Here is a 25,453-nt window from a genome sequence, read left to right as displayed (position 1 = left end):
TCTCCAGGCTTTCTGAAGGTCTTTCAAAGTTTTTCTTTAAACATGGCCAGAGTTATGTTTCTTTGTTTGTTAAGCCACTTCCACTAATCTATGGATCATTAATGAATAAAAAAGGAACCAGTGTTCATCATACAACTGTCTGCATGGTTGGATTAATCCCACCATGTAATACCATCTGGAAAGCATCTGATTGGAAATTTCAGCATGACAGTGATCCCAAACACACTGCCACACTGCCATAAAAGCATACCTGGATAGAAAAGCATACAATAGAACACTATCATTCATGGATTGGCCTCCTCGGAGTCTGAGTCTCAACACTACTGAAGCAGTGTGGGATCATGTTAGCAGAGAATGTCAGATCTGTTTGTTGTTGTAGTAGTCAGGACTGTCTCTCCCTCTCTCTCTCTCTTTCTCCCTCTCTCCCCTTTGAGGCTGACAGACCAGTTTCTTTTCTTCTGAAGGGTGGAGCTGGAAGCGGACTCACTGCAGCCCTCTATAGCTGTTGCCTCCCCCACATTCTACTGCCGTCATCCACACGTAAGCCGTTTTCTTACTTCTTTAGACTTACTTTTGTTCTTTTGTGAGGGAGCAAAACTAATCTATGTATCATTCATGGATAAAAAGGAACCAGTATTCATCAGATAATTGTCTGCATGGTCAGATTTAATCCACCATGTAATACCATCTGGAAAGCATCTGACTGGAAAGGGCTTCATTTTTTTCAGCATGACAATGATCCCAAAGACACTGCCATAAAAGCATACCTGGATAGAAAAACATACAATGGAACACTCTCAGTCATGGATTGGCCTCCTTGGAGCCTGAGTCTCAACACTACTGAAGCAGTGTGGGATCATGTTAGCAGAGAATGTCAGATCTGTTTGTTGTTGTAGTAGTCAGGACTCTCTCTCTCTCTCTCTCTCTCTCTCGCTCTCTCTCTCCTCTCTCTCTCTCTCTCTCTCTCTCTCTCTCTCTCTCTCTCTCTCTCCCTCTCTCTCTCCCTCTCTCCCCTTTGAGGCTGACAGGCCGGTTTCTCTTCCTCTGCAGGGCGGAGCTGGAAGTGGACTCACTGTGGCCCTGCACACCTGTTGCCTCCCACTCAGGATTCTACCACCATCATTCACACATAAGCAGCCCCACCCTAACCTTCCTCTCACCCCTGGCTGTTCATGGACATTCATCTTTCTGTGACAAAACACCTAACCACTAATTTTTATAAAGTATTCTTTTGCATGCAGCTTAATGTTAAAAGGTTTGAAGCAATTAATAATGTTCTCTGTCCCGCCTAGCAAAATCATACTTTTTATATGCACACAATATGATAAATAACATTACACAACTGATAAAATAATACGAAATACAGATTTTTCAACTGCACAGACTCTCCAGAGTGTGATTAATATTTTACATAATTCAGACATGACTTTTTTTTAAACGCAATGCAATATCTAAGGTAATAATTCCAAAGACTAACAAAGCTTTATTACTTTTATGGGATTAATCAAGAAGGGTAATTTTATAGTAGCCTGCAACACTTTGTGTATTCTCCACCATGGAATCAAATCAGAAGAGATGACAGGGTAACAAAATGATACTGCAACAGTGACACCTGTAGGGGGAAATTGGGTGTACTCGACTATGCCCTTTTTCAGTTATAAGGTTTCAGTATCAGGACATGATAATAATAATTTTTAATAAATCATGAAAAAAAGCATGAATGATAAGATGACTTTATACATGCATGGAAAATGCTCTATATTTTTATTGTTTTAGAAATAATTTTTTGGTTGGTGTGGGCCTGATCTGGCTCTTTCTATACTGAGTCATCATCCAAGGCTGCAGATCCAAGCAGCCAGCAGGTTTTGAATCAGATCCATTAACGAAAGAGGCCAACATGCATTAAAAGGATGAAAAGCCACTTTAATGGATGACTGAAGGACCTACAAAAACAGTCAACAAGCTATTTGTCTATAAACAAGGCTAAGATTAAATTTTAGGTCCACTAACCAAATTTACTTTTTTTTTTTTAAAGAGGAACCAAAGGGTTTCAATACTTGTATTTAAAGTAATGACATGAGACAGTACAGTTTTTAACTTCAGTTTACCTGAAGCAGCAAAGGCTTCTACTGCAGTATGACAACTTGAAGAACTGCAAGAACTGAATGTGAGTGTCTCAGTGTTAAAGTGTTAAAGTTTAATTCACTTCTGTTAAATCATCTGCTGATATTTCAAAACTCTGGCAAGTAATCCTGTTTGCATACTTTGTTGTCACTACTTTTGTGTTTATTTTTTTATTCACTTTCCAGCCAGATTATGATAAGGGATTTATTTGTCTCTTTAGCAAGTGATTTTATTTTCCTTTTTTTTTTTTTTTTTTTTTTTTGTCAATTCATTAATGGTAATATTTTTTTTTAAGGTATTCCATCAAACAACATCCACATTCAACACTCAAACTTATTGCTTTGGTAAGATGCAGTTTCTCTATTAGCCACTAGATGCCAGCTACAAAGAAAAGTCAGATTGTAAACTCACTGTAGTCTTAGTAAATGTAACATTATCCATGACACACAAAAACATTATTTTACATGAATAAATAATACACATAGTCAGACATAATAACACATTACTGTCCAGAACTGCATGGCCAAAAGAAGACAAATGTCACAGATTTTGTATGATGTTGCTCACAGATAGGCAGACTGTAATGTCTGCTGTGGAATCACATCTGGGTTAAATAAAAACAAAAATCAAACACAAGAGAAAACTGAAGCAGTGAAAAAGTGGGTTTGGTAGTAACTGCAGAACAGATGACAGCAATGCAACTTTTTGAGTTGTTTCTGTGTTTTGACTGCCACACAGGTGATGCTGGACTTGGGAACATGAAATCAGTGATTACTATTTGATGCCTGTAATGTAGTATAAACTTCACTGTTCATATGATACCACATTAAAACATCTTGTAACAACTGCCAAGAACACTAAACTACAAAAAAAAAAAAAAAAAAATGCTGGTCAACATATGCAAGATTTTTTTTTTTTTTTGTGGTAATTTACAACAGAACTGTCATGTAATAAACCATATCTCTGTTGTTGATTTTATTCCATGCAATGTCAAACTGACCTGATTAGGCTTAAACTTTATTCAGATTGCTGTCTGTTTCCATTACACCAGAGCAATGCAGTTTTGCACTTTGTTCCCAGTGAAGCCACAATGTTCAAATCAAAGACTGAGATCAGTAAAAATCAAACAGGACTGGAGTCAGACTCATCAGATCATTATCTCTTAGCCAATCACCAGTTATCTGATGACTAATCTCATGGTTGCATTCATTTTTCCTTATGCATTTATTTGTGCATCACTTTTTCGGTGGCTGGGCATATTCTAAGACCATGCATTACAAAACCAATGTAGTCATCAAAAATTGATGCAGTGTGAGAAGGAAAAACATCTGGGAAACTAAGGTTAACATTTTATTCAAACTGAAAAACTTCTGCAGCTAACTATGGAAAGATGAACCTGGAATGCTCTGGCAGTAAACCACATAAATTCAAAACTGGGCACAGGAAGCTTCTGAAAGCTGCAAGTGTACACAGTCCAGTGCAAAACATTACTGCTGTGAAGTTAGAATATATATTGAATGCTTAGAGTTTTCTTTTTGTAGCACATGAGATTTGGTGAGCATGTTTGAACCTATGTGCTTTGCACAATTAGAATAGCATGAGTTCCAACAGGATACTTTTTAGGTCACTGCCATGTTTTTCTCCATCCTCTTGAAGGATTGAATTTTGTTCCAGCTAGAACTATGAAGGCCACGGATGGCTGCCAGACGAAAACGACCTCGATAAAAACACAGACAGCAACATTTAACACCTGCAAGTTGTAGTTTTTTTCCTCTTGTCCAACAGCAGCCTTTCTTAAGTGTGTAAGAAGAGTCAAACAAAAACACACCAGCAAAAATTATATTTTGAGAGAGATTCCAAGTACTCATGTATTCATTGAGCACTCATGTGCTCAGTTAAATTGACTTGTTCATTTTGTTACACTGATATTTTGCTGTTACCTGACAGACAACAGCAAAATATCCAGAAATTCTTACTGGCTTAAGAATTTCTGGCTTTATAGTGAGGAAACTGGGATCTTTTTTTGTACCTTAAACACGTGGAAAGAACTGTCAAAGTCAAATTACTATTATTATTTTTTTTTTTTACATCAGTGTGTTAATCCTAATATTACCCTCAGCGTGGGGCTCAAAGAGGGTGAGGATAAAGGCGGGAATGTGTGGGAGAGCTGAGAAACCAAGGTTTTTAAGAGGCAAAATGCCAAGGCTAAGATATTAGACCTTCTCCTGAAAAACTGAGAAATCTGGGAAACTGAATATTCAAGGTCACAAACAAACAGCATGTGGGTTCTCAGATAGAAAAAAAAAAGCTGAGTTCAAAAACACCCTGCTAGAAGTACACAGCAAAATCATTAGTGTTAGATTTCCAGTGCTGTTGTTGTTTGTTAAAAATACAGTGTTAATTCAACACTTGTCTTGTCTAGGCTTGTCTAGTCTAGATCAACGATATGAGTGTTAGTTTCCCAAAAGAGTTGGTGTTATTCCGGTTAAATTTAAGCAACTCTATCTGGTGTTAAGTTTAAAATCAACACCTGACAGAGTTGCTCCCAGAATTCCAACGTATCTGTGACGTCTTTCAGTGTTGCCAATTTAGCAACTTTGTCGCTAGATTTAGCAGCTTTTGAGACCCCCCCATCCCCAGCGAGTTTTTTTCCAAAAAGCAACTAGCGACAAATTTAGCGAGTTTTCTCGGTGACGTCGGCGACTTTTGGAGAGCTCTTTGTTAACCTGAAATCCTCCGCTATCGCCGTGTTTTGTGTACATACAGCCTTCGTGCTGCGTCCGTTCAGACGCTTTGGCATCGCTTAACCCTCTTAATTGGAGGGGAAGGCGAAATGTCAAAAAAGTAACTTAAAGGGCCAAACTGTATGTTATTTTTGACATCAATTCGCGGACCGGAAGTGGGCGGGGCCAGATGCGGCCCGCAGGCCGCAAGTTTGGAGACCCCTGCCTTATAGCGACTTCTAGCACAGTGCCTATGACAAGCAGTTTTCTAATGAAATGTGTGAAAAAACATACATTGTGCCACATTGTCATATTGTATGACTTCTGTTGTAGCTATTGCAAAGCCAGTGTTGTTTTATGTGGTGTGCTTGTTTGAAATACAGGTGGATTCAAACTGCAACTTGTGTGGTTTTCTTTGTAAATTCAAGTGGCATCTTTTGTTTTTGGAAGTGTATTTGGGGATTATTAATGGGATTATTAATTGACTACCAGTAGTATTTTTAAAAATTCAGATTTCTATGTTGAGCTATATTTAACACTTTCCATCAAGTTTATATATTTTGAACCTTATTCAGTGTTAAATTAACACATAGATGGTGTTAACTTTTGACACTACACACTAGTGTTAGGTAAATTCAACACTGATGTGTGTTAGAGTGTTGTTTCAAATCTATCACAGTGTTAACTGTTTAACACTTTCAAAAGTGTTATTTTAACTCGATCTAGAGTGGACCAATATAGACACTTTGAAAGTGTTGAATTCAACTCGCTAGGAGTTGAATTCAACACTTCCAAATTTGCTGTGTATTGAAGAGGTTGTTTCTGGCATTACTTGAAGAACAGCAGTAACATTTTAATCCCAGCTCCTTTCAAACCAGTGAAGCAACAAGATGTGAATTTTCCATAATAATTTTTTTGGAAGGATATCTAAAATGAGCTATTGTCTAAGGATGGGCAGTGGGATAAGTTCTGTCAGTGTAGTGGTAACTGCTGACCTGAGCACGTTTATGGCCCAAAGCATTTATTCAAGACAAGTAGTGCATTAAGTGTTATACACAGTTGCATTCAACACCATCTGCCTGTGTCTGCAGTGATGTTATTAGTAATTTTAGAACCTCTCTGAACAAATATTAAAGTGTTTTAGTTACTATACCATAATAAGTCTCACCTATAGATAAATAAATATAACTTTTACTTATTGCCAATTCAGCTTGACTTTAATGTAACAGGCTGATGTGGGAGTCCCAGTATTTTATCTCTCAGGCTGCACTGGAGAAGTGGTTGTCCCAGACAACAAAGTAAACATGGATCAAAAGATGAGAGCCTTGGCAGACATGCTCTGCTTAGTAGCAAGCCAAGGTTTGGCCCCAAAGTTGAGGGTTTTTAATCCACTTAGTCGCCCTGATTTGTTTTACATATAATATCATATGAAAAATTAACTTTAGCCCTTCATTCATGATGGGTTCTCAGCTGAAAATGTTTTCATCTTGATTCTTATTCATTGGCTTGGAAGTACAGTGTGCACTACTCAAACTCCAGTTTCAGTGTAGTCTGAGAACAAGCTTTTTGTGTTTTTTGTTGGATAGTAGAAAACCAAGTACAGCAGGAAACAGTGCAACAGTGAAAGCTGTCTTGCAGGCATTAGAGTCTTTATCTGATGTGTAACGGTCGTTCTCTCTGATGTTTTTCCACTTCATTACATGTTTACACTTAACAGCTCAAAATAACTCTGGCTATTAGATAACAGCACTTGGTTTTACACATTTTCCAAACAGGTTTGATTCAATATTGTGATTGTTTATTTGTTGGAAGTCTTAAAAGATGCCCATACAGCAATATCACATTTCATCTTATCAGCCTGGCTAAAACTGAAAGATAATGTTGACAGCATATTATGAATTGTAAACTGAAGTTAAAAGAGTCTCAATTTGCTACTTGTGCAGAATTGTGACTAACCAAAATAACCTTTTTTTACCTGATGAATTTTAATAATAATTGCTACTTCCCCTCCAATTAAGAGGGTTAAGCGAAATGTCAAAAAAGTAAATTAAAGGGCCAGATTGCATGTTATTTTTGACATCAATTCACAGACCTGGAAGTAGGGGCGTGGCTGGAAGCAGCCTGGGGGGCAGGAGTTTGGGCACCGCTGTCTTAAACCAGCTGAGTCATGAAACCTTTGAATTAGAAGGTCGTGATCAACAGTGTCAAAAGCAGCAGTGAGATTGAGGAGGACTTAGACTGAAACTCTCTGAGAGTCACTGTTGATGGTTTGATCATTGATGACTTTAGTAAGAGCTGTTTCTGTGATATAATCGGTTCTGAACCCTGATTGGTACTTATCATAAAGACTGTAAATTGAAAGGCATTCAATTTACAGTTGTTTGTAAAAAAAAAAAAAAAAAAAAAAAATTCTAATATTTGCTGAGGAATGAAAGATTAGAAATAGGTCTATATTTATTAATTACCAGTGAATCTAAATCATTTTCTTGAGTAGCAGTATGATTACAACACACATTTGAGAAACCGAGAAAATGCCAGACTGTAGAGAGCTGATTATAATATTTACTAAATGATTTGTAGAACAATGAGATACTGATTTGAGCAGTTTGGTGGAGATAGGGTCAAGTAAAGATGTGCAAGATTTAAAGTGATGAATAACTTGTTCCAGATCTTTAGAATTTACAGGTAATAATGTGAACACTGTGCCTGTGGCAGTAATTTAATCAAAATCTAAGGCAGTGCTCTATAATTATTATTATTATGAGAGGCTATGATATTACCTCTAATATTATAAAGGTTATTATAAACTTGTAGAAAGACACAAACTAGTCACACTTATTTTCTGAAAGGAGTTCTGTTGGTATGGTTTTGGAAGGATTGAGTAATTTATCAGTGGATAAAAATAGACTAGTAGAGTTAGACTGTTTCTTGTTAATGACATTTCACTGATGTAGTAATACAGGACATTTTTACATATTTCAAAATTAATTTGTGTTTTGTTCTGTATTTTCTCTCAGCTCTCCTTCAGATTCTTTCTGACAAGTTTACCTTTTCACTGTTTCTCCAGGGTACTTTAGGTGGACCACATACATTAATAGTTTCCACATATGGGCTATAATTTGAGAAATGGCATCCGAGAAATTGTCCATCATTTCATCACATGAGGACCGTACCAGTAATGTGCACTTTGAAAATTCACTAATGAATGTATCAGTTGTGCTGGCATTGACTTGACACTTCATGACATGTTTGTATTCATTTTGACAGATGATCAAAATCATCAGAGACAGCAACCTCCCGAACATTTGGGACTGTGACATTGAGGCGTCTGGAAACGTGTGTGAACTTTTGCGTGGGTGGGCCCAGTCACATGCTGTTTAAACTCAAAACATTCCAATAAAGTGATGAATTGTTTTGTGTTTTGTGAGTTGTTGCTGTTCTCAATGTGAAAACTGAAGTCAGTATACTGAGATAATAATATAGTCAAATTTTGTCCTCATTTTGGAAAAAAGTTCACCAATTTGCTTTCAGAAAGCCATGTCTTAGTCTAGGACAGTGCTTGTCAATTATTTTCTGTTATACCCCCGTAGGAAGAAGAAAACCTTTTGCGCCCCCCCGCCCCCTCCCACTCTCGCGCCTAGAGTAACACTGTGAGGAATCTTGGAGTCATTTTTGACCAGAATATGTATTTCAATGCAAACAAATCTCTGGGACTGCTCTCTTTTGCATTTGCACAATATTTCTAAAATTAGAAACATCCTTTCTCAGAGTGATGCTGAAAAGCTAATTCATGCATTTATTACTTCTAGGCTGGAATATTGCAATTAATTATTATTATCAGGCTGTCCTAAAAGCTCCCTGAAAAGCCTTCAGCTGATCCAAAATGCTGCAGCTAGAGTACTGACAGGGACTAGAAAGAGAGAGCAGATTTCTCCCATATTGGCTTCTCTTCATTGGCTCCCTGTTAAATCTAGAATAGAATTTAAAATCCTTCTCCTCACATACAAGGTCTTGAATAATCAGGCCCCATCTTATTTCAAAGACCTCATAGTCCCATATCACCCCAACAGAGCACTTCGCTCACAGACTGCTGGCTTACTTGTGGTTCCTAGGATACTTAAGAGCAGAATGGGAGGCAGAGCCTTCAGCTTTCAGGCCCCACTTCTGTGGAAGACAGAAGACAGGAGACAGACACCCTCTCTATTTTTAAGATTAGGCTTAAAACTTTCCTTTTTGATCAAGCTTATAGTTAGGGCTGGATCAGGTGACCCTGAACCATCCGTTAGTTATGCTGCTATAGGCCTAGGCTGCTGGGGGGGGGGGGGGGGGGGGGGGGGGGGGGGGGGGGGGTTCCCACAACAGACTGTTTCTTCTCATTCACCTTATTTACTTTGTTTATACTCCACTCTGCATTTAATCATTAATTGTTATTAACCTCTGGCTCTCTTCCACAGCATGTCTTTTTTCTCTCCCCTCAGCCCAACCGGTCGCGGCAGATGACTGCCCCTCCCTGAGCCTGGTTCTGCTGGTTTCTTCCTGTTAAAAGGGAGTTTTTCCTTCCCACTGTCACCAAGTGCTTATTCATAGGGGGTCATTTTGACTGTTGGGTTTTCACTGTAATTATTGTAGAGTCTTTACCTTACAATGTAAAGCACCTTGAGGTGACTGTTTGTTGTGATTTGGTGCTATATAAATAAAATTGAATTGAAAAAGAAAAGAAAAGAAAAGAAAAGAAAAGAAAAGAAAAGAAAAGAAAAGAAAAGAAAAGAAAAGAAAAGAAAAGAAAAGAAAAGAAAAGAAAACCACTAAATGTATACCCCAAACACACCTCCAGGCTATGTAAGGGCTATTTGACCAACAAAGAGAGTGATGGAGATGGAGATGGACAGCCAACAAGTGCTCAGCACCTCTGGGAATTCCTTCAAGACTGTTGGAAAACCATTTCAGGTGGTTACCTCATGAAGCTGATTGTGAGAATGCCAAGAGCGTGCAAAGCTGTAATCAAAGCAAAGGTGCTGACTTTGAAGAATCTACAATATAAAGCATATTTTGGTTTAACACTTTTAAGTTTCCTACATGATTCTCTGTGTGTTCCTTCTCAGTCTGGATTACTTAAGTATTATTTTACAATGTATGAGAAAAAAGAAAAACACTGAATGATAAGATGTGTCCAAACTTTTGACTGGTACTATATATTCTGTATGAAACAGCATTGCATTACATGGCTGTAAGGTGTAATTCCTGTAATCTGTTGTGTCAGACTGAGACCCATGACCAACAGTATTACATTTGACCAAAAAAAGAAAAGAAAAGAAAAGAAAACCACTAAATGTATAAACACACTCTCAAAGACAGAGGCTTTCCATGGCAAGAACTAATTTTACTATTCACTGGTTATGCTACCAAATGTATCATAATCAGACATGAAGTCTGAATGTTGCAAATCATTTGAAGGGTTCCACTAGTGAAGAGTAGCCTTGACATTTTAAGAAAGAACTAAAGGGTAAATGTCAGCATATTTCAAGAGACAAAAAGCATCAGCTAAAGTCCTGCTCCTCCAGAAACAGTTCAACAAGAATGGCCACTGTGTCAGAATGACAGAAGGCTGCCTCCCACACTTAGTCTTCGAGCTGGCCATGGGAGAAGTGGTCAGATAAGGATGATTTTTTTTTTTTTTTTTAATCAGTGAAGGGCACCTTTTAAGAAAAGTTAAGATCAGTACTCAAACTAAGCAGAAAAACTGTCATAATCAGTGTCAAAACAAATTTACAGCACTGAGGACACAGCACAGGCAGAAAACGTGTCATTGTGGAAATGTAGAGCTGATGCTTTTTTTTCATGTAAATTAGTATAATAGGCTATGAAGGTGTCTTTGGATGGGCTCTGTGGTTGTACAGCCTAAGTCACAGATGACATATTTTACAGGATGCAGTTATAAAACAAACAAACACAAAAACATGGGATTTTGCTACAGCAACAGCAAAAAAAAGTCAGAAACAGTTGTTTCCAGTTAAAGCAATAATTATATGATGCCATAAAACTAGTAGAAATAACGAAGCAGTGGTTTACATATCAAAACTAAAACAGAGTACATTAGGAGCAACAGTGTCCATAGACCAGATTGTGGCTCAATAGGAAACATGTCCTGGGTTTGTTCAGATATATAAAGAGCAGGGACTGTGATGGTTGGGGCTAAAGGAGCGCTGTGCACCATCAAGAGGTTGCAGCTTTAAAAGCACCGCTATCTGGTTTTCTTTTTTGATTGATGTGCAACAAATCCAGCCATCATAAAAATATCTGATACTGCCACAATTTACCATTTAATTTTTGTGAATTTAGAGGGTTCTTTTTGATCGTGAAAAATAGACTAATTGTCATCCTGGGTTTCCCTATTTCCAGTGATACTTAAAGGAATGTAGAACAAGGATTTGCCATTTGGCATTAAAAGAAATGAGTCAGTAGTGGTGTGGGCTGAATTATTGTTACACTAATTAAAAGTTATGATTAGGGTTGCAGACCTTATTATAAGGAATCTTCACCTCCACTTATTACATTACAAGCAGTAATGCTTTGGCTTACCTTTGTATTTGAGTGGAATGCTGTAATTCAATTAAATCACGATGTTCAAAGGTAGCGGTAGCATCTGAAAGGAGGCGCTTCTGCTTGCTCTCTCATTCAGGGACAACCTTGAAGACATATGCTTCAACCCTGAAAGGGTTTGTGGACTCGTAATAGCAATAAGCATAATGAATAACAACTCTTACCAATTAAATGGTGTTTCAGAAGTTAGTGATTTTTTTTCTTTTGTTTTTAAAGATTTAACACATTATTGCTATGCTTGATCTGCAGCTAAGCTTTAGTCAAAATTAAATCAAACTGGTCTTTTTTTTTTTTTTTTTTACACAGAAACAATGAGCATTTTAAAAGAGGAATCCAATGACTTAGTCATATATTTCCAGAGAGAGAGAGAGAGAGAGAGAGATTAGTTTCATAACAAGAGTGGTCTGAATGAGGAGAGCAGAAGCACAAAAATGCTGAATAATTTTCTTTAATGCATTTCAAAAGTATTTTTTGTTTCTGGGTAAAACATCAGATTCCACAGTTTGTAAGGCAGATGTTACTGTATGAATTTGCATTCTTCAAAGCTATTCCAACAATCACACCCAGTTTTCCATTATACTGGGAGTGGTAAATGAGTGAACAGTGGGGTGATTCTGAAAACAGACAAGACAAGGTGGAAATAACCTGAATCACATCACTGTGACATTGTCTGCGTTATTTTCTCAGGCTGTGTGAAAGAGTGGAAAATGGTCATTACCTCCAAGAAGTAAAGCAAACCTGCCTGTAAGCTCTGAGTGCATAATAGGCTTTAGCTTCAGTGATCTGGTTAGAAGCATGGATTTCATAGAGGCGATGAGAGTTTTGCACTGCGACTACTGGAATAAATACTGGCTTTAGGGTCAGACAGCTCACACTGTTAATAGGAGTTCAAGGCTGTTTAATGACTATAGCTAAAATTTGTTGGACTCAGTGTTTGACACACATTTAGTGCTCCAGTTTGGGAATCAGTGAGAGCTGATAGAGGAGCACACTGATGGCTTTGAATGGAAAATGTATCACAGTGGTATGCTTATAAGTTGACAGTGACAGTTTGTCAGAAGTAAAGCTCTGCCACTGATATAATATTTGATCTGACTTATTGCATTAAAAATATGTGTCACATACCTGGTGCTGGGTATAACTTATGTTACAAATATGTGGAGTGTGCAGTTGCTCGCAGCAGCAGGCAGTCAGCATCATAAAAGGGGTGATTTTAGAATTACTGTATAGGATGTTTACAAACAAACAACCAAACAAAAACTGTTTTCAATCTAAATACTGAAAATATTTGCATATAAGCTTTGATGACCACTGTGCACACTTCAGCAGCCTAGGTGTACAGACTTATTGAGTTTATGGAAATAATATTTGCCTAACTGAACTGGGTTTACCTCGTCCATTCTTATGAAAGAGTCTCAGGTATAAGGTATAAGAGGGTATAAGTTACAACTGGAGCTCCAAACTTTATAAATCATGTGACTCTTGAATTGAGGGCTTAAAATCCATCAAAAATAATAAGTTAAATAAAAGTAAAACCAGCAATAATGCCCTGGTTTACCCTTGTATTTAGTGTACCATCAAACAGATGGCATTCCTGTGTGCACTTTGGCCAAACAGCTTACTTGTATTATTTTGATATTGGACGTACCCTCTTTCACTACAACAGTATGCAGCAGCAGCAGCAGCATTTCTTTCAGAGACTAGAATTAAAGCAGTGAGTTAGAATGAAACAAATGAGGAACAAATGAGAAATTAACTGCTATTTAGTCAGTTCATGGGTATCTCCTGACCCATGATTATTGACCTAATGTAAAGTTCTTAATCCAGTTCTTCCATGGCCTCAGGTGTATAAACCAAGAACCTAGGCATGCAGACTGCTTCTACAAACATTAGTGAAAGAATGGGTTGCTCTCAGGATCAGTGAATTCCAGCGTGGTACTGTGATAGGATGCCACCTGTGCAACAAGTCCAGTCGTTATATTTCCTCTCAAGTTAATATTCCACAGTCAGCTGTTGGTGGGATTATAACAAAGTGGAAGTGATTGGGAACAACAGCAACTCAGCCAGGAAGTGGTACATCATGTGAAATCACAGAGTGGGGTCAGTGGATGCTGAGGGTCACAGTGCACAGAGGTCATCAACTTTCTGCAGACTCAATTTGCTACAGACCTCCAAACTTCATGTGGCCTTTAGATTAGCTCAAGAACAGTGTGTAGAGAGCTTCGTGGAATATGTTTCCATGGCCGAGCAGCTGCATCCAAGCCTTACATCACCAACTGCAATGCAAAGCGTTGGATACAGCGGTGTAAAGCACACCACCACTGGTTTGGTGGTTGTCAGGAGAATGGTACTTGTCTGACTGCTTTGTGCCAAGTGTAAAGTTTGGTGGAGGGGGGATCGTGTTGTGGGGTTGTCTTTCAGGAGCTGGGCTCGGCCCCTTAGTTCCAGTGAAAGGAACTCTTAAGCTGCATTTCCCTAAGTAACTACTCAGCGCGAGTCGACTCGACTCTGCACGACTTGCCAGGGTCGTGTTGTGTTGTGTTAATATCATCATCATGCATAAGTCCCCTTACAATGTTTTAATGGATGAAAGTTATCATTGTTAAGTATAACCCTATACCACGGGACATGTCATAATCAACTCAGTGTACTTCAAAAGTGCTGCAGTTCGTGGGCTTCTGGCAACAATTATCATAATAATACCATTGGTTGTGAAGTGCAGTTTCTCAGCTTTCAGAAACCATTTGAATTTTTCCGATAGGACAAACGGTCGCGTTATTAGCGTAATTCAAAGATCCCAGCGTTAACCAGCTGTTCACAACTTGTAGGAGCAGGGTTAAAATATGTATGCTGTGTGTGTTTCAGATGGCTCTCATGTTGCAATACTACCGCTGCAAACTGCCAGTCTGGGCATTCAACCTGTGCTTTGTGTGCCTCCGTGTTCTTGCTGTCGGGTTTTAAAAATGGCACGGTTGATTCTGGTGAAGGAGTTGCACTCATGACTCCACTAGTGAAGACACTTCCTGGCCAATCAGTGGCATGGTGTTCTTGATTTTCGTAATTTTCAGATCACCTTGGATCACTTGGAACCCCGGCTGAGTGAGCACTAAAAAAGTACCCGGTACCTGATACCAGGTACTAATGGAAACACCTTCAAACTGCGCAGAGTGGAGTCGAGCTGTGCTGAGTAGATACTAATGGAAACAGGGTTCAGTGCTTCAGCATACCAAGATATTTTGGACAATAAACACCCCTAAACCTCGTGGAAAGCCTTCCCAGAAGAGTTGAAGCTGTTACAGCTGCAGAGGGTGGGCCGCCATCATATTAAACCCTATGGATTAAGAATGGGATGTTACTCAAATTCATATGCATGTGAAGGCAGATGAGTGAATACTTTTGGCAGTATAGTGTAGGTACTCATTACTTTATAGTCATGATTACTTGACTAATGTGTTCACTGTAACATCTAACTAATAATTTTGTGCCTCATAATATGCCTATATTAAACAGGAAGAGCTGCTGTTGTTTTATTTGCCATGTTACTAGCATTAAGTGGCTTTCGGTTTCTGGAAAATGTATTCAAAGCATGGCACACAATCTTTGAAATAAGTAATTGTGGAGCAGGTGTAGCACCTGTGTCCATTATGTATTCTTTCATTTAGACTGAAGACCTGAGCATGAGTCACAGCAAGATGACTGGGTTCTGAACCTGCTTCACTCATGTGAAATTAAATCTCACAGGATCTTCTGCCGCTGTGTTTGCACATTTTTAATTGTATACTGTAATCCTGAGGGAACAAAACTTCAGATCTATTCAGTTTCACGTTTAGATGTACGTAGTTTACAGACCAAAGATCCAATGAAATCCACCTCTCTGTGCAAAGTAAAAGTCTAAGTGAAGTAACAAAAACCCTGGAGAAATTAAAATAATAAATGTTTTTTTTTTAAAAATACACTTGGAACTGTCAGTTTCTTTTACATCTGTAAATGTAATATCTGAACTTTCTCAGCTTGCGCTGCTGTAATCCTCTAAAATGAGTCTGTCTGGCTCCAAAGACAGGACTCTGTGAAGGCTAAATAGTACCAGGTCTAACTTCTAAATCATCTGAGAAACATTTGAAGTGGTTTTTCAAATCCACAAACTGAACTTATATCTGCATGTGACTTTGGGGAGAATTGGAGTGATTCGCCACAACGCAGATCTTTCATATCAAAAAGACTGAGGTCTTATTTACTCCATAAGACATTAAAGGAAATAGGTTTGTACCCTCTGGAAATCTACAAAAAAAAAAAAGAGAGAGAGAGAGAGAGCTGTGATGAGCCCATAAAAATGTGATGGGCTACACACATGCAAGTCTGATGTAAAACAACCAGAGGCAAAAAGGCTAACATTACATAATGGACGATTTGTTTTGCTTGAAGTTTTCTTAGCATGCCTTTTGGTGCGATGATAAGTAGAAGTTTATTATTGAAGTCTACAAATCATTTGGCGCCCTGGTTTTATTGTAACCTACTGGGGGAAAGACTCATGCTTGACAGACACAAAGTCCTTCCCCAAATTCCCTTTTAATCAACTACAAGTTGAGCGCCTGACTCTGAACATCTCAGTTTAGGAGGAGTTTGTGACTCCTGTGGTTCACCTAGGACCTTTAACCAAAACGTTTTTCACAACGTGAGAATTGGGCTGAGCTTTAACTACTGTGCTACTGAGACCTACAGAGATTTTTGTCGTGCAAAGTCCTGGCAAAGTAAACACTTTCTGGGACATGAGCCAAACGAGCCGACAGTTATTTTGTAGCAAAATTTGGCCAGAGGATAGAAAAACATACTCAGGCGACGTTGTGAGCGCTGTCAGTATGGCGCAAAAAACTGAAGAAAGTCGTGTCTGTTTGACCAAAACCCCGGCAGGAAGCGATGCCGGGAGGTTGACAGAATCCGATGATGCAGACATTTACGGATCCGGGCGCATTATTCCGCAAGCCTGTGACATGGAGAAACGCTGCTGCCAGACAGCTGCTTCTCCTCAGGATGAGTTAAACGCTGACTGCCGAGTGGGCGACAGTCGCTCCTTTTCTGCCTGCGCCACAATCTCAGAAACAGCCAGGGAGCTCTGCAAAGCTGTGTCCGTGTCTCTGGGTCTGGCAACAGAGTCTAGTGACACGAGCGAAGCGCATGTTGCTCTTCCCCCGTCTGCGGCAAATGATCAAATGAGCGCTGAGTATTTATTCGGGGTCGAAGCCGCGGCTGCGAACTGTCCCGGAACCTCCGCTTCTCTCTCCGAGTACCGGTGTCCCAACCGAGATGAGCTGCACGACCAGAAGCAACAGGTGAAAATGTTCAAAAGTTCACAAACTGCTGCGCCTTTTCATCGCACCACTTCCACGGCAACATCTGTGAATGCGCAAAACTTCACGCTGTGCGAGGCTGATGACATAACTCCAAAAGAGATAGATCATCTGGACATAGCGTGCGCTGCCTCTTGCCCTTACGCCCCAGCTGCGCCAGAGCCGCTGGCACACTTCGGCCGTACGGCTACAGAGAGGCCGCGCGGAGCCTACAACCCTCTGGATGAAGCTGGGGATGCCACGGAGAACAAGTTCGGTGGTTTTCACGCAGAACAATACGGCGTCAAAGTCAAATCTGAGAGAAGTGTGTCTGCAGGGGCGTTGTGGGTCAATACGCCTAATTACACCTCGCAGTTTTGGGGGTCGAGGCAGTGCATGAATGTGCAGAGCTCAGGAGCGAACTCCGCGTTCGTATGCAATCCATATGACGGGGGCGTCATGCGCCCTGAACAGTGGTACCCTGGCGGGATGCTGAGGACGCCCTATCCCAACTCCAACTACGTGAAGGGTGATGTCGGCGAATGGCTGGATGTCACTTACAACGACGCCAGGTAAGCTTTACTTTAATAATAATAATAAAAAAAAGGTATATTAAGTCATGGTAGAATCAAAAACTGAAAAATTTAGGAGAAATGAGTGAGGTTATTCTGACTTAGACGTAAATGCACACGAAAAATACGATTTGAATCTACTTCAGATACTCATTCGAAATCGGACCACAGGTTGACCTTTGTGTGTGTGTGTGGAGGGGGGGGGGGGGGGGGCAGTCCCCCTAGTGTGGGTGCTGAGGGTCTGTCTCTAACCAAGCTCAACAGTCCACAGACGGACAAACCAACACTAACAGCAAAAGACAACACCTTCTCTCAACTTCATTACAGCGTGTCAGTTTCTATATTTCATGCAGACAGATGTTACTTTTTAATTGTTTTGTTTTACCACACTTGTTTTTTTCCCGGTTCCAAGCCAAATGGCAAACTGAACAGAGTTTTAAAAAATCCCTGCTGAGAAAATGTGTAGGCTGAGGTTTTCGACATCATCTAGAAATACACCTGCTTCACATATTTGGCATTTTTACAGTAACCCAGAGCTGATACACTGTGTGAAAGTCAAAAAATTAAAAAGACAATGATTTAAGTATGTCAAATTCATTATGGCTACAACAAAACTACAACAAAACTATAAACTGAAACATGTTGCCAACCTTTCCTTTTAGTCACCAAAACTTCCGTTTTGTTTTTTTCCTCCATCAGGAAGAATTTTTTTTTTTTTAATGTTTTGCTTATCAAACGATTTTAATGGATAAAGTGTCATTCCATTTTGAAACAATTTTTTTCCTGAAAAAAGTGAATGGAAAAAATAATCACAGATAACTGCTGTATGTGTTCAGATGATAGTGGATGTATTCTTTTCGTAAGGTCAGATGACAAAACAGAATAAACTCAGAGCACAGAAATGCTGCCTGACTCTTTCTTTAGTGGAGGTGAGTGTTGGTCTTTGACTATTGTAAATGTTGGTTCATAAGATTATGAAAAATAAGGTGATTTATAGAAAAACATAGTGACCTTGATGAATGCCTAGATTTAATTTGCCTGTGTCAGTGGGTGATGTTCATGTGTTATCTCACTTCAGTTTGGCACTGGCTGAATCTTCAAAGATAATGTGGTAAAGCGCTGAGGACAGTCATGTTTCCGTATAAAGATTTCTTTGTTTCTGTGGCACAAAAGTGGGAATAAATCACAACACGAATACAATAAATAAATAAAAGCAGGTGGTGTTTTCCTAGTTACCTCTGCCAAGGAGGATATGTTTTGTGCTGCGTGCGTGTGTGCAATTCTTTCTGTAAACATGACAGCTCCAAAAGTTTTGAATGAATTCTGATAAAACTGTGTAGGGGTGCAGAGTGGGGTCATGTTAACAATCCATTAACATTTGTTAATGTTCAAGGTCAGCTTAATGATTTACTGGTCAAAAACTGACAAAAAGCCTGATGACTTGATTCTTAGAAGTGTGCTGTATATTGTCAACGTATAGAAAGTACTGTATAAAATTTTTAAAAATATATCACATTTGACCTCTGACCTATCCATCAAGGTCAATAGATTGATCTGAAGATCAAAGTGACCTCACTTTTACATTTCACCTGCCTTTCTTTCAAGCAGACCCCAAATTCTTTACATACTTAAAGAAAGTATTGTCAAGAGAAAGAGGATGAGCTGCCTGGTTAGTTAGAAATATACTACAGCATAATGTTATATAATAAGCTCGAAGTATTAATGTCCAGTTATTTGCAAATCAGTACCCATTATCCATGTCCTGCATCTGCATGATGTTTGTGTAATCAAAGTAAACATCTGTCATGCAGCCCTAAAGTAAACACTGCCCAGAGAGTGAGCTGCCTTGGCAGAGGTTTGCACTCTCAGAGTGCTTCTTGCTTTAAATGTTTTTGAGTGTGTCAGGTTTTTAAAATCTCTCAACACATTTTAATTTAGACTCTTAAGTCTAATTTGGCTCTGAGGAAAACAAAGGACACAAAATGGGCATTCTAACTGACAGCCACCATATCATGTGTACACCACACAAAGGTGTCATCTGCTGGTGTTGTGAAGACCTTTCTCCAACTGCCTGTGAATTCACTGGGCTGACTGATTGGGAGCACAGTCAATGATGAGACATTATTTTCTCTGGCTGTTGGAGTTTAGTACACCGCATAACTGGCTGTGTGGTGCAAAATGCATTTCTGAGCGAGAGTGTTGGTGGAAGCAGGGATTCGTGGTGTTCTCCTGCACGAGGACAATGAAGAGCTGCTGAGAGGAGGTGCAGCAGCGGGGTCATCTAAATTCATCTGCAATAACCCTCAAGTGACCCAGTGAGGTCATTAATGAACCCATATTAGATTTACCCATATATTTATATATAAAAACATTTCCTACCATTAACTTTCCAGTCTACTCCTCCTATAACTTTTCCTACTTTTACACAAGAACGTGTTCCTGGGTGTGGGAAAGTTGTGTGGTATCATTTGTTAATCTGGAAATATAAGCATATTCTTTTTTTAAAATTTTTTTTTTATAGCAATTTTCCACTTCTAATAACTACATTCTGAAGATTTATTGTGAAACATGGCTAACAGACATAGGGCAGCAAGACTGACTGCTGCAGAAGCCTCGAGGCAGATACTTCATGCCCCCACAGTGAAAACAGCTCAAATGATGGAGCTGAGTTAGCTCAGGATGAAAACAATAAATTATGATATTAGAACATCTGTCACTGATAGATCAATAATAGGAGTGGTCTTTGTGGAAACATTATTGCTATCAGTATAGGCATGATAAACTATTTTAAAAAGAATTCCGCTATAAAATAAAGTAAAATGGGGTCATAGATGACCTCTGCTTGATTGCTCAAGTTTTAAACTGAAAAGACAAAACACAGGCATATACAAGAGAACTGCTTTGAACGGCCGTCCACCATCATGCATAAAAGGGTTAAACTGAAACATTCTCTATGGGGTTTAAATGTTTCCTCAGGTTTGAAATCAAGCATTTCAGTGTTTATAGTATTTCACTGCTGGCGAGCTGCCTTTATTCTGTCCAGGGATGTTAGAGCCTTTTATGATTTCAGAAAGGAAATATTGTTGAATTTCTAATACTGAAAGGCATTCTTGTCCACCCACATTGGCGAGGGCAGCCAGTTGCAGGTATGGCAGACAGAATGCTTAAAGCGATGCACATTATTTGATTGGCAAGCCTGAAATAGTGTAAATTCAAGCAAGAGACCAAATCAAAACAATAAAAAAAAAAAAAGAAAGCACATGGTTGTTAGCACGACTGGAAAGTGCAGCTCAGCAGGGGGTGATGTCTTGGGATTGTAGAGAGGTCTATTTAGAAAATGGCTGTAACTTCTCTTTTGATTTATTACCTAGTCGATATTGGCTTATTATGATCATGGCCTTAATTGCTGGTTTCTGCTTCTGCTGGCTTCTCAGCTTCACAGACAAATCTACCACTCATGTTTGGTTTCAAAAAAACAAGATGGTGGCAGTTAAAATGCTCAGCACGAGGCTTTTAAAATGGTAGTCACTAAACCATTTTAAGGCATCAAAGTTCCTAAACCTATTTTTAAATGCAGCCTGTGGTACTGTGCAATGAATGGAGCTGATATAGCTGTAGAGACATCTGTAAGGTGGAAGCCATCCTATACTTGCTGTTGAACTCAATTCCTGCTGACACGTGTTGTTCGGCGAGATACCAAAAGAAGTCATACCAAACGCAACAAAATGAATGTTTTGTTTTACCTTTGAGCTTTTCACTGAAAAAAAACAATAGTGACATTTGATAACCTTAATTGAATATTTTATTTCTCAGTAAATATATCTGATTGTAGGGAACAAGGTGTAGTGACACGACACTGGAAGAAAGAAAGTGGAAACAACTCATCTGTGACAGATGGGCTCCTGTTTGTACTCAAACTGGGTTCAGAGAGGTTATGTGGTTTACAGTTTAGACTGCAGGGTCAATAGGACACCGAGTGAACAAGGCCTTGGCCTGAAGTCTGTACAAAAACCTGCATATACAGGTAAATTTTTTTTCTTTTCCAAGCCGTTTGTCCAGTCTATTTTATGTATCTATACACAACACAAACAGGAGTCATTATTTTAAGGTGCATGATCTTTCAGAGAATTGTGCTGCTACAAGATCTGGGAGATGTTCGAGGAGCAATGAATAGAACGCTTTTGGATATTAAAAAAAAATATAGAAAGATAGGAAAGAAAAGTTGAAATAAATAAATAACACAGACAGTTGTAAACACACTCAGCCTTTGTTTAGCAACTACAGCAATGATCTGCCATTCATTTGGAAAAAGCTGATCTCTGCTGAACTCTTTTTCCCACTGCCACATCGCTAAAATGTCTCTTACGCCGTGAGTGAGAGCCTGCTGCTTTGCCTCTTGTTGCTGTTTCTTGAGTTGGGTTTTAACAAAAATATTTTGTGCCTCACTATTCAGAGTTTAATAAAGCAATAGACGTGTGCACGTGCTGCAGTTTCAAGTGCTGTGGGCATGAGGAACATCTGTGGGGGTTTTTTTTGCAAGAAACCTCAAGCATGTTTCATCCATTTGGACCTCGTGGCAGTGAGCTGCACAGCTGGCTGAGGATATTTAGCCAGGCAATCATGTAAAGTTGCAGTTTTGATTAAATTCTAGGAATATGCCTGATGGAAAGACAATGCTTTATGCCTGTCAAGAGAAGAAAAGAAACATTTTAACAGGAATTTTTTAATTTTTTACTTTGCAGCTTGAAAGTTGTTCAACATTAACTTGGGCTATTTTCTTGTTTACTGTTTCCTGCACTCTGTATCAGTAATCCTACCAGAGTTCCAGTTTCGGACAAAGAGGTTGCTGATTGGAACTGTCACAGCATTAAAAACAGCCCTGTGAATGCTGCAAAACTCACTGATACCCAGTAGGTTAATTGTCAGAAACAAATCCCCAGGACATACACTCGCCTCCAAAAGTACCGTGAAGTCGATCCCTTTATTTCTGCTGCAGACTGAAAACATTTGGGTTTGACATCAAAAATCAATCTGAGACAAAAAGATCAACATCTCAGCTGATTCACAGTTCAGGAGACAGCGCCTTTCGTCTGAAGCTACACATTTTTCTTGTGAGCAAAATTCTTGGAACAGAAAAGCTTCAAATAGATTAAAGTGAATAAGATTTAATATTTAGCAGCAGTAACTGCATCAAGCCTGTGACCCACTGACATCACTAAATCTTTGCATTCTTCTTTTGTGGTGTTTTTCCAGGTGTTCACCGCAGCTTCTTTCAGTTGTTGTTTGTTTTTTGTTTTTTTGTTTTTTGTTTTTTGTTTTTTTTTTTGTTTTCTTTGGAGGGGGGGGGGGGGGGGTTACTCCCTTCAGTCTCCTCTTTAGTAGCTAAGATGCTCTGTATGGTTCAAGTCTGGAGATTAACCAGCCAAGTCTAAAACCTTCCACTTCCTGCCCCCGAAGAACTCCTTTGTAGTTGTGGGTCATTATCTTGCTGCATGATGACGGATCTCACGATCGGTTTGGTTGCAGCTTTCTTTAAATTGAAGTTTCTGTAGAAAATGTAGAAAATGTTTCTGTAGACTTCTGAGTTCACTGTACTGCAGCTATCATGGTGACATCATCAGTGATTAATGAGCTCGTCCCAGAAGAAGCCATGCAAGCCCAAGCCATGACATCACCTCCACTGTTCACAGATGAGCTCGTATGTTTGGGCTCATGAGCAGATCCTTTCTCCAACCTTTAGCCTTTTCATCACCTTGTTAAAAGTTCATCTTTCTCTCATAAAACTTTGTCCCAGAATTTCTGATGCTTGTCTCTGCACTTCTTGGCAAATTCCAGCCTGGCCTTCCTCTTCTTCTTGCTAATTAGTGGTTTGCATCTTCTGGTGAAGCCTCTGTTGTTCATGGAGTCTTCTGTGAACAGTAGATTGTGACACCTTCACTCCTGCCCTCTGGAATTTGTTGCTGATGTCACTAAAAGTTGTTCTTACAATGTTTCTGTCATCAACTGCTGTTGTTTTCCTTAGTCTACCTGTTTGAAATCTGTTACATACTACCATTTTTCACCCATTTTCATGCTGGTTACTCCTCTGTATAAATGCACAGTCTGCACAGGCAAAACCCAAATCTGAAACTAAGCACAGACATTCGGCGCTATTTGTTGTTTGAGTAATCAATGTAAAAGGATGCACCTGGGCAACAAAACACACCTGTCAGTCACATGTTCCAGTACTTTTGCTCACACAAAAAAATGGGTGACTTCAGAAAAAAGGTGCTACCATCTGAACTGTGAATCCGATCCAGATGTAAATACCTGGAAATAAAAACTGAGATGTTGATCTTTTGCCTCACATTCAAAACCTAAATGTTTTCAGTCTACAGCAAAAATAAAGGGACTGGCCTCATTGTTCCAATAGAGGTAAGAACAGTTCTGATTAGAATCATAATAGGAGTAGCTTTGGTAGAAACCACCAAGAAAAATAACATGATTGGATCCTTTAATGTCCTTTAATATCAGTGCAGAACTCGTTTTTAGCAACCAGCCAAGCTTTGAAGAATTTTACAAGGCCGGCAACAAAGAGCAGGAATTGGACACTGAATGTTTCAGTTTTGTCTGTGCGTGGAGTGAACCGAGTATCCAGAGTGGCAGCAATGTGAGCACAAATCGAGAGGCTTGCATAGTAGAGTAAAGTGAGTAGAGTGAAGAAACAACCTCAGTGATTATTATGAAGCACTTAAAGTAAACGTGATCTATCTAGAATCAGACCATAATATATCATTCTCAGCTGTTTTACCATGGATAAGCCATGACCACGTAAACAAATGAAAACAGATGTTTACCCATAGCACTATATACAAAAACACTGTGTCTGATCGGGGAGCGGTCCTGCCAGGAAAATTATTGCTAATTCTTGTACGACGGCACAAAGCAGTTTTACAAAAAAAAAAAAAAAAGGCCAGTTAATGTGTTCCTTTTGAAAGTTATGTATTTGTATTTTTACAGTATAATACTTTTTTTTTTTAAATACATGGGTACATAATACATGTTGTGTCTAGTGGGAAAGAATAAACCTGGATATTATCTCTTTATTTAGAAAATGTTTAAATGCTCACCATAGCAACTATATTAAATCTAATCATTCAGAAGATGACATCAGTATGCTACAAAAGTTAATGCTGGAGCATATGTGAGTATCACCTGAGGGTCATTTTTTGCATTTTAAAATTGTAATAAAGGTAAAATAAAACTGCACAGTATTCATTCAGACTTGGTTCATCTGTAATGTTCTACCTCTGAAACTACACCAGAGTTACACCTATTGCTTACAAAGGAGGGATGTTTGGATCACACATAACGCTTTGAGTGCTCAGCTAGAGTAGAAAAGCGTTCTATAAGAACTAGTCCGTTTACCATTTACATCAATGCCACAAGACACTGAAACTCAGATTTACTTTTCAGCCCATAAAACATCATCTCAGACACACAACTTAGCACAAAAATTAAGGAAATTTGTGTTTGGTTGATTGTTTCATTGTTGTAACAATGTTTCTCGGCAATACGGCAATACTTTTTCAAAGCCTGTTTATTTCCCATTAAATGGTGCCACATTTGGAGTTGTTTATTCGATTGGATGATTGAAGTTTGAAGAAAGAAGATGTATCGGCAATTTAACAATTTAGTCATTTTAGCAAACAGGGGCCTCTGTAACATGTGGAAGAAACATACACAGCCACAGCAGCGTGGCACCTCCTCCTCATGCTGGTCACCAGCTTGGTCACACACCGCTGCATCCCATTCTTCAAGCAGTATTTGTCACAAGTCAGCCAATGTGGTTGTGTTGGTCACACTGGCACAAACAGCACGCCCAAGCTGATCCAACAAGAGTTCAGTGGAGTTGCGATCAGGAATGCAAGCAGGCTGTTCCATCCTCTCCAGGTGGTCTCTGATAAAGCCCGCTCTGTGCGGGAGAGCGATTGGTCCCAGACTGTGGAGATACGGGATTGCCACTGGTCACAGAATTTCATCTCCAGATCTCTCTGCATTGAGGCTGCCTCCAGTGATGTGATTGTCAGCACCTTGGAATACCAGGAGCTCAAAATAAGAGTCGGTAGCA

General features: G+C 39.2%; 1 protein-coding gene across 1 annotated transcript in view; it reads left to right on the top strand.

Annotated features, from left to right (window-relative positions):
• The first annotated feature begins 16,047 nt into the window (after positions 1-16,047).
• Positions 16,048-25,453, top strand: part of ar (androgen receptor) — a 32,144-nt gene continuing 22,738 nt past the window's right edge. Inside the window, exon 1 of the mRNA XM_030745828.1 lies at positions 16,048-17,343. Within this exon, the coding sequence (XP_030601688.1) occupies positions 16,214-17,343 (1,130 nt within the window). The 5' untranslated portion in view covers positions 16,048-16,213. The remainder of the gene's footprint in view (positions 17,344-25,453) is intronic.

The sequence above is a fragment of the Archocentrus centrarchus genome, chromosome 14 (genome assembly GCF_007364275.1).
Source record: "Archocentrus centrarchus isolate MPI-CPG fArcCen1 chromosome 14, fArcCen1, whole genome shotgun sequence".
NCBI classification, from domain to species: domain Eukaryota; kingdom Metazoa; phylum Chordata; class Actinopteri; order Cichliformes; family Cichlidae; genus Archocentrus; species Archocentrus centrarchus.
This window is presented reverse-complemented; position numbering and strand designations above follow the sequence as displayed.